This window comes from Sesamum indicum, unplaced genomic scaffold, assembly GCF_000512975.1.
Source record: "Sesamum indicum cultivar Zhongzhi No. 13 unplaced genomic scaffold, S_indicum_v1.0 scaffold00109, whole genome shotgun sequence".
Taxonomy (NCBI): domain Eukaryota; kingdom Viridiplantae; phylum Streptophyta; class Magnoliopsida; order Lamiales; family Pedaliaceae; genus Sesamum; species Sesamum indicum.
In genome coordinates, this window is record NW_011628044.1 from 250776 (window position 1) to 260382 (window position 9607).

The 9607-nt window shown below is 37.4% G+C and overlaps 2 protein-coding genes across 6 annotated transcripts in view; one reads left to right on the top strand and one right to left on the bottom strand.

The window, feature by feature from the left end:
* The first annotated feature begins 250 nt into the window (after window positions 1–250).
* LOC105178854 (30S ribosomal protein S1, chloroplastic-like) lies at window positions 251–4118 on the top strand. Of its 4 annotated transcripts, XR_849185.2 has the most exons (8): window positions 251–750; window positions 1557–1832; window positions 2056–2136; window positions 2375–2698; window positions 2775–2885; window positions 3132–3218; window positions 3681–3849; window positions 3943–4118. XR_849185.2 is itself a non-coding variant. In XM_011102411.2 (7 exons), the coding sequence occupies exons 1-7, from the start codon at window positions 445–447 to the stop codon at window positions 3780–3782; spliced, it is 1287 nt and encodes a 428-aa protein (XP_011100713.1). In that variant the 5' UTR covers window positions 253–444; the 3' UTR covers window positions 3783–4118. The 4 variants fall into 4 exon arrangements, 3 of the variants coding, with proteins under 3 accessions (XP_011100713.1, XP_011100715.1, XP_011100714.1); XM_011102411.2 differs by having other exon boundaries at window positions 253–750; window positions 3681–4118; XM_011102412.2 differs by having other exon boundaries at window positions 260–750; window positions 2417–2698; window positions 3681–4118.
* Window positions 4119–4311: 193 nt separating this feature from the next.
* Window positions 4312–9607, bottom strand: part of LOC105178855 (E3 ubiquitin-protein ligase UPL6) — a 17420-nt gene continuing 12124 nt past the window's right edge. For both annotated transcript variants that reach the window (XM_011102415.2, XM_011102414.2), the window contains exons 19-26: window positions 9409–9475; window positions 8406–8576; window positions 8120–8209; window positions 7314–7394; window positions 6218–6291; window positions 5360–5431; window positions 5176–5265; window positions 4312–4939 (exon numbers count right to left, since the gene is read on the bottom strand). In XM_011102415.2, the coding sequence (XP_011100717.1) occupies window positions 4873–4939; window positions 5176–5265; window positions 5360–5431; window positions 6218–6291; window positions 7314–7394; window positions 8120–8209; window positions 8406–8576; window positions 9409–9475 (712 nt within the window). In that variant the 3' untranslated portion in view covers window positions 4312–4872. The remainder of the gene's footprint in view (window positions 4940–5175; window positions 5266–5359; window positions 5432–6217; window positions 6292–7313; window positions 7395–8119; window positions 8210–8405; window positions 8577–9408; window positions 9476–9607) is intronic.

Here is a 9607-nt window from a genome sequence, read left to right on the forward strand (position 1 = left end):
GAGGACAATTAGAAATAGTATTTAGAAATACGAATGAGGAGGTTGTACAGAAAGGACATAAATTTCAAAGGCCATTGATAAAATCAACAACCACTGCAAAAATAAGGGGAAGTTTTGAAGTTCTAAAATTGGGATCTCTCTTGGGCTATGGGGGGGCTATAATGTAATGTAATGTTAATATGGCTATCAAATTCAATTACAAATCAAAAGTATGGCCCCGGCCCATGAGAGCCCACTAACTGAATTTGAAACCCAATAGCTGCCGTACTGAACCTTCCCCTTCCCCTGCTCTCTGTTTCTGTCTTGTATCTTCGCATCTAACCCAGACTACTATTTGTTTAGCCAGACCCACACTTCTAGCATACTACTATTTGTTTAGCCAGACCCACACTTCACCACTGTGTGTGTGTGTGGAGTTTCTGATAATACGAGGAAGAATAGAAGATGGCATCGTTTGCACAGCAATTTCGTGGGCTGAAGTGCCCACCATTGAATGACAATAAATTTTCTACCTCGAAGAAGAATCAAAATCATTATCCGCCGTCGCTGCCAAAAAAGACAAGTGTAATATCAGCAGCTGCGGTTGCTATAGCAAATGCACAAACAAGAGAGAGAATGAGGCTTAAGGAGATGTTTGAGGAGGCTTATGAAAGGTGCCGCACAGACCCTATGGAGGGCGTGGCCTTCACCGTTGAAGACTTTTATGCTGCTCTCGATAAATATGACTTCAACTCTGAACTTGGTACCAAGGTGAGCCAGGATGAACCTATTTAGTTATGTGGAGTGTCTTGTTCCAGTGTGTTCGTTTGCACTTTCTAGTTGGAATTTTGTGTTTACAAGTATTATCTTCGCAGCCAAATTTGTGGGGTAACTCAGCAAAATGTCGATACTGGTAGTCTTAAGAGGGCCGAGGTATGGGGTGAATTATGTGGGCGAGCAATAGAAAGGTTTTGTCTCCTGTAAAGGGGATAGTCTAAATTCTCATGTTTTTGGGATTTCTTTCAGTATTCTTTCTGTTTGTGTTTTTGCTTGGGATTTTGGTATATTACGATCGGTTGATTATTATATTGTGAAATGATGAATTGTTTCTCCGGGTTTGATTTCTTTGTTCAGGAATGGCATATCTAGTGGAGTGTTTTGGCTGATGAGGTCGGTTACAGAGTCTTTTAGTGCAATTTGGCAGAATCAGGAATATGGTTAAATTGAGAAACAGGAACTACTAGAAGAAGGGCTTCTTCCATTTCAACAGACACAAAATATTGCAGTAGAACAACCTTAAGAATTTGTTCAAAGATGGAGGACCATTTCTTCAGTTTGTATGTGGAACTAAACACCAAAAGGATTTACTGTGGAGATGGAAAATTTCCTTTTGCGTTTCTTTTTCTTAGCATGGAAGTCACTGCTTACTCATTATTAGATGGAACTATATGTTTCAATGTGTTTGGTTTAACAATAAGATATTCATTTTTGGTGTCCGTGAAGTAGTTCTCCTTGGTCATGATAAGAGAAAGGAAGGTACTATCATTACATGATTTCTCTTCATTTTTCCTTTGTAGGTCAAAGGAACAGTTTTCTATACAGATGCAAATGGAGCACTAGTTGACATAAATGCAAAATCATCGGCATACTTGTCTCTAAGAGAGGCATCCATCCACAGTATCAAACATGTGGAAGAGGCTGGTATAGTTCCTGGTTTACGTGAAGAATTTGTAATTGTTGGGGAGAACGAAGCTGATGATAGTTTGAATGTGAGCCTGCGCTCAATCCAATATGACCTTGCCTGGGAACGGTGTAGACAACTTCAAGCTGAAGATGTTGTTGTCAAGGGTAAGGTAGGATTTGGTCAAACTAGATCTATTATTTGCCTAGTGTTCTAGTTGGGGCATAAATCATAACTTATTTACCTCCATTTCCATATAATCCCTATTTGCAAGTGTGTTTTCTAGGATAGCCTTCCTCCTTAGCAGCATGTAAGTGTATTGTCTGAGTTCAAATTTAAAGGTTCTTGTATTAAAATGTGATTTTTGACTTGAAAGTTTCTTTGTCAATACACAGATAGTTGGAGCAAACAAAGGTGGAGTGGTGGCAATGGTAGAGGGCCTTCGTGGTTTTGTACCATTTTCACAAATCTCGATGGTTGGTTCTGTGTCTTTGCATGCTCATGAGTCTTCCTCTGATGCTAAATTATTCTAATGTTTAGGTGATGGTTCTAGATTACTACATGAATTTATGGATTCAGTGTGATACATGTGCTGGTACCATAGAGTTGCTTTAGAGCTTGGGTTTTTGACCCCTTCTGATGGCTTTTATTTTACCTCTCTGTATTCACTAGAGCGAGTGTTTGTCTCACAATTATTTTCTGTTCAAGTTATAGTTAATTAGAAGGCTATCAAGAGGTCTAGTGAATTTGTTTCAGAAATCAACTGCAGAGGAGCTTCTGGAAAAAGAACTTCCTCTTAAATTTGTGGAGGTTGATGAGGAACAATCCAGACTAGTTCTCAGTAATCGCAAGGCCATGGCTGACAGTCAGGCACAGCTTGGAATCGGTTCTGTTGTAATTGGAACTGTTCAGAGCTTGAAACCATATGGTGCCTTTATTGACATTGGTGGAATTAATGGCCTTTTGCATGTCAGCCAGATCAGCCACGATCGTGTCTCAGATATTGCCACAGTTCTTCAGCCTGGTGATACTTTAAAGGTGCATTTCCTCACAGTTATCTACTTGTGCTCAATCATAGAGAATTTGTACTCATCTCTGCCAAATCTTGCTTTAGGTTATGATTCTAAGCCATGATCGTGAGAGAGGCCGAGTGAGCCTCTCTACTAAGAAGTTAGAGCCCACTCCTGGTGACATGATTCGGAATCCCAAGCTAGTTTTTGAAAAGGTAAGACATGGATGCATCTCAAAATCCTATTGCCTTGCTCATATTTTGTTTGAAGCTCCATTAAACCTGGTTTTGGTTGTGCCTATCAAAATAAAATAGATATTCAATATGGATTGTGATGCTGCCAGACCTTATGAATGAGTATTTTGAAATGTCACCTGATTTGTTACCCTTCTTTGTGTGCTTGTTGATCGCCCCTGTGTGTCACTAGTGTGCATATGACATTTATGTATTTTCTTCTGACAGGCAGAAGAGATGGCTCAGACTTTCAGGCAAAGAATAGCTCAAGCAGAAGCCATGGCTCGTGCTGATATTCTAAGATTCCAACCTGAGGTAATTCTTCATATTTGAGGTTCTGCATTTTGATTAGTTTGAACAAAATGTTTTGCTATATTCATACCCTTCCCCCCTCTAATAATAAGCCTAAAGGGTCTGTCTCTATGCATTAGAAACGAAAAGTTATCACAAGACAGGCATTTGTAACTTGCTTTTAAAGGACTTCTGTAAAATAAGAAACAGACAAAGGTCATACTGCTCAGGAAGTGAGCACCATGTACTATAACACTGAGGGATGAGTTCAGCATAAGCCGTGGTCTAGCTTCACAATGTCGACAGACTGCCTGCATCGATCAGTTTTTTGAGACATCGAATTCCAGCAATACTCATGAAGAATTATTTTTTCCAGATTCACTTTTATTGGAATAGATTAGATTGGTTTCATAGTCCGTAGGAATTATTTGTTTAGTTAATTCATTGCTGGAACTGATATTTCTCCCTCCTGTCTCCTCCTTCCAGAGTGGATTGACACTGAGCTCAGAAGGGATCCTAGGACCCCTGACTTCTGACCTGCCGGCAGACGGTCTGGATTTAAGTGATATCCCACCAGCTGAAGATTGAAGAAGCTGCATATTCTCTACTTTTGTATCCCAGCGGTTTGGCAGAGTGTTTTGGACCTTTCAGCTGTGTAGGACTTATCCTTGTTTTTTCGAGATGGATCTCTGAGTTCTGCATTGTTCATCTCAATGTCTATATCTGGCGCTTTTCTTTTCTTTTACAGCACCGTGGGAATGTTTTTGCCAATCCTAGAAGACCAAAGAGAGAGAAGATAACTGCCCGAGCTTGGTATATCAAATACGTTGTTATCACATCTCAGCAGTTTGTTTACATCTTCGTTTTACTTAACTGAACACTTGTCATCTTTTCCTTAAATATTGAACCACTTTGCAATATATAGACAAAGCTTGAACCAAGAGTGCACACACAAACTAGGAGATGAACAATACTGCGTTCCTGAACTTAACGCATCATTATTTAATTTAAGGGTTTGCATAGATATAAGTCAATTTGGCTTGCACATCGAAAAATATAACTGCAAGACAGTGATGTACATACTCGATCATCAAATTCAAAAGATTTAACTAATAAATGAACAAAATCAAGCAAACGTGGAATGATTATATAACGTGCTGACTGTAACATAAATTGTCTTTATGTAAAGCAAGAATCAATAAATCCCCAATCACTAACCAAAATCAATTTATGCTATGGCTGGATGTGTTACTAACTCTGAATTATACAATATGAAGTTAACTACAACCAAAATAGTTGACAAACAAGACCACTTGCGTGCCCTGCTTGTTCTTGACTACAGGGATAATATACAGAGATGCCGCAGCATATATACAGCCAGTCTAGAAAGTACTTGTGTGATAATATCTACATGGTCTTTCTTTATGGTGCACTCCACCTGCTAATTTTTGACTCCTTCAAATGTTTCTATTGAACACAAGAGTGCTTGATCGGACCCTTAACACACCTGTTCTTAAAAATTCATCACATTGAAAGCAAGGGAGTAAGGTTGAGTCGCTCCAGAAAAACTTGAAGGATAGGAATTGGCCTTCCAACTGGAACCAGAGCCTGGCAGTCGAGGGTTTTGCTCCGGGCAGCACTTGAAAAGCAATCTTTGCTGGACAATAATTCGCCTTAATCAACTTAAGTCGAAACCAGCATCAGAATTTATGGCGTACAGTAATTTCTGCTCCATTTGCTGTTTGCTGTGTGAAAATGATACCAATCTCAGTAGTTAAATTAGCATTGCTGAAATAGCTCACATAATATTCACGTAATAGTAGTATGAGAGCATCAGAATATTATTTGTAATGATAAATAATCTGGAGGAGCTGAAGACAACAATCTAGAAATACTACTCATTTTGGATGTTTTCACCAGGAACAATTTCCTAAAATTAGAATCACCTACTTTGCAGATGTGTAGCTGAATTTGTACAAACCTTCGGTAAGGAGGTAGTTTAAGAAGATTCATGCAAGTGGCAGATGTTGGCAACCGGTCAAGAGCTTCTTCGGATGCATTACCAGCAGTCCTGTTAGACAAAGGGGAGTATTTGACCAATACCGGATACCGCTTGAATAAGACTAATTAGCATCAACTATTTGAAGCACCAGTTGCAGATTTACCTCTGGATGCAGAAAGTAGGCTCCAAATACTTAAATCCTAGCAGAGGCCCACGAGAACATCCAGTTGCAAATCTGAGAGCGGAAATAAGAATTAACAATTTTTTCAAAACCAAAATATGGATAGAGGAGGTCAAAGTATTGGCTTGAGTGTGCTTCCACATGATTGAGAGCATGACAAATGAGTTTGAATTGAGGATTAGAGGTGTGATAAGAATCTGAGGCAATATTTCTTTTCGGCTAGCAGAAACCAATAATAGGAACTGTAATTAGTCGAACAATTATAGTATTTGGTTATCCAAGAGAATCTTCCCAGCAACCTCTAGCCAAGCATTAATCTTTAAATTTCGAATTTGAACCGACATTGTTGGTCAAAAGTTCTAGGAACTAATAATCCTTGATATTCCTTTACATTACATCACTCATCACTGGATTTTAAATCCTAAATCTTTATATCCAAATCCTGGATCCAAACACGTACTTTGTACAAACTATGGCAAAAAATGGAAGGGAAATATAAACAGAAGAAGATGATAGGACAAAAGAAGAAATATACCAGAAGCATCTGCGCCATAATACATTTCAGGCCATCATACAAGAAGAAAGAATGAATCACCAACTCCAGATTATTTAGACAAAGCAATAAGGACAGGCAAACATAGAAAGAAAGTTTAAATGATAACAAATTGTGCACTTGTACGTTGGATCAAAAAACAAGAATTAGGATAGATAAGATATACTGCAGCTAAGAGTCCAAGGCAATAAGAGTCCAAACTTTGGTTGCTTCTGCAGAATATGGCCAAATAGCAGAATCCCAAAAATTAAATATTACTTAAAAGCAAAAGAGATTGTAAGGCATACTTCAAAAATTTCCTCTTGTTTTCCAAGCTAAGGTTCTGAATAACTTCCCAGAACATCTCAATGACATAGTGATCCTGCCAAAATAATTGCTAGTGAGTCATATGAATAGAAAAGAATAAAGATGGCTATCACTGTCCATAGTATCGGGGGAGGAGTATAAAACCGGGGACTTCGATAAAAATGACAGGCACCAGAAAACATCCAGATGCAGGACACCCATCTTAAAAAAAAAAATTGATACAAGTTTACATCACAAGTTAGATAAAATCACACTTGATGTTCCACCAGAACCTTGCGGGGAATTAATCAAACCAGCCATATTCCTCAAGTTGCAATTCAGTCTGAAATTTCAGGTTGTGGTGGCTGTGGCTATTTTAAGCAAGGGGAGAACTATAGAGAGAAAAAGAGTAACTTGTTTGTGATCACTACATACTTCAAAAAATGGATTTGATTCAATTTACAAAGTTAAGTAAAAGAAGAACCAAGTTAATCCAACTAAGCAATGACTGAGATGCTGGAAAAGCCCAATGACCGAAACCAGAATAACAAGCAAGTTATGAGTAGTGAATGGTAGGAGAATAAGTTTCTCTGCTACGTGAATTGGAGATGAAACTGATTCTGATGCTTTACTAGGACTATAATCATGATTGCTCTGTTCAATTATTCTTTTCATCTGGGACAATTATTTTTCAAAGAACCAATTTGAGGCACTGGATCAATAATTCTAAGATGGAGATATAATGTGTTGTTTCTTTCTTGAAATCCTCCTTCAGAGGGCCACAACCTTTGTCACAAAAACTCAATTCTGCACTATATAAAAGCACCATGCCTGCAGTTACCCATGTTGAGGTTTGATTTAATCCAAAATTGTTGTCATAAATGCACCAACCCAAATCTTCACAAATAAGAATATGCAGAGTACGGAGAAAAGAAACTGAAAAAAAGGAAGAGATTGTTGTCAAATAAAGTAGACAAAAGAATGCACCATCTCATCTTCACCAGAAACAGAAGTAATCATTTGTTTTCCCAGTGGAAATGTTCAACGTAAACATAAGGTGAGAAACAAACTATTTGAGGCAAAAGCATAAGAGCTTACCTCATGGTAGCCACCTGTATAATTAGTATGAGCACGAAGATCATCGACATCAAATCCATCCACTGATCCAGATATTAGAAGCTAGGACGGAAGACAACAAGAGATTTAGCAACAAACTATCGTTTCAACCAAGGATACAGCTTTGAATCAATATGGCATAAAGAGAACTTTTTATGGTTAAATACACCAGTAAAGATGCATATCCAAGTCACTGCAGGGACAGATATACAGTTCAATCTTCATTTTGGTGCTATTCAGGTAAAGTTGAAACTTCTTGGTTCATATCAGTACCTCATTTTTGGTTTATCTTTTACCTTGGTCAGTCATTCTACAACCGTAACTCCAAGCTCATTACTTTTCCGAGTAAAACGATAAATAAATGTGAATAGTTTGTTATTTTATGTGGTACTTATATAAACATAAGCATAAATACATCATAGAAATCCGGTTTGAGACAATCACTAGCAATACCATGATTAATGTTCTAAATATGTTCTTAATATTTGTTCTTTTTAAGTTGCTCCTAATTGGAAAAAGAATGTTATTTGTATGGCCAAACCAACACTCCTGGGATCCCTAAAGAGGTGTAGCCACTCAGGTTCACAGTTGCACAAGGGAAAGATATTGAAGCATTTGATTCTTAATAATGGATATACATGTGAGATATCAACACTAAAAGCTTTATGTTCAGCAGTGTTGTCCAAGGAACAAGTTTATCCAGATTTTTGCTAGCAGAAAGATAAATTAAAACAAAGCATATAAGCCAATCATAAACCCAGATTTCCAAATAATATATTCTCAAGTACCTGAAGTTCATGCTCGTTAAACATGTCAATCCAATCTTTCTGAATCAGCTGCTGAAACCCTCTCAAAAAGTGAGAACTTTGTTGACGTATCTGCAGTTAAGCAATAAACTATCAAGATTTACAAGAGCTAGAAACACGTACCGATTAGATTGATCTTTATTTTTCTTGCAAGGATGACTTGTTTATGAATTTTGGTAACTTTGTTCCCTCTTTGATTGCTTGATGCAAGGGGATAGGATGGACTTGAAAAATTAGCCGATAACCAAATATGAGAAGGTTTTACTACCTGAAAGTTCAATCGATGGTTGGCAACCAAATGAATGAATGTAATGACATTCTCATTTGTGACTCGAATGTTTTTTCCTCCTGGAAGCAGCTCTTCTTCTGTTTGCTCCCCATATTCATTGTTAACAATTACGAAATACAGCTCTAATTCAGAAATGTCACCCCCATAATGCTGCAAGTTATCATGCAGAAACTCATGAAATTAAAAGCAAATGTCAATTGGATGAACATTCAATTTGTGAGCAAAACAGGCATACACAAGTTTAATGAAATCTACTTCCCATCAAACGATGTAATTTAGAACTGACAGATGGTCATACAGTCCGAGTTCACAGTTTCATTAATTGTTAACCAAAATAGCATTTTAAGTCATCCTCAATTGGGTTGTTGGCAACTTCAAAAAACCAAGGGAGCTGACTCCCATTTCACATTTTGCATTCCAATAAAACTGAAATTGAGCAACATGAAAATTCATACTTAACTTTCCAAGAGAATCTTAAGTAAACCTCTATTTTACTCTCCGTTTAGTCAATATATTTATGATACTTCCATCCTTTTTTAGTTCTACATACAAGTACATGTAACTACCCCACATCGTTTTAAACAGAAGTTCCACTTCAATTAGCAAACCTGTCCACTAGTGAAAGACCACAAGGATCTTACCACCTGTATCTTTGTTACCATAATCTTATACTTAAGGAAGCCAGTATGGCTTCATAATTTCACATTTGCAGCATTGTCTTGAAATACTTAGTGCCAGAAAAATATATGACGAGTTTTTCCATGTGATGGAGAGAGAGAGACAAATAGTCCACAGATGACCTTAATATTATCAGAAAGTAATGAATAGAAGGTAGAAAGATAAGCTGAAAAGATCAGTAACTGGCGCAGGTAAAACAGAAATAGAATATCTTTATTTCGTGTCTAGAAGAGCAAAGGAAACACAAGTTTTAACCAGGGTGCTAAAACATTAAGGTAAACATGAAGGAATCAAGAAAATTTACCTTTAGGAAAATCAGATGGCGATACAATTCTGGGTCCAAGGAGGGCAAATCATTCAAGTAGTTATACCTGAGCAGTATATATGCAAATTGCCACAGTTCAGTCAGGTGGGCAGCCAATCAAAGTAAAAAGTAATGTGATATAAAAAGACAGCAACATAAAGAATCCAAATCTAAAGAAATGAATACAAAAAAATTCAGC

Coding starts and splice junctions, on each gene's coding strand:
- LOC105178854 (XM_011102411.2), top strand. CDS start 445: ATGGCATCGTTTGCACAGCAATTTCGTGGGCTGAAGTGCCCACCATTG. Junction 1,833..2,055: donor ATGTTGTTGTCAAGGGTAAG/GTAGGATTTGGT, acceptor GTCAATACACAG/ATAGTTGGAGCAAACAAAGG. Junction 3,219..3,680: donor TTCTAAGATTCCAACCTGAG/GTAATTCTTCAT, acceptor TCCTCCTTCCAG/AGTGGATTGACACTGAGCTC.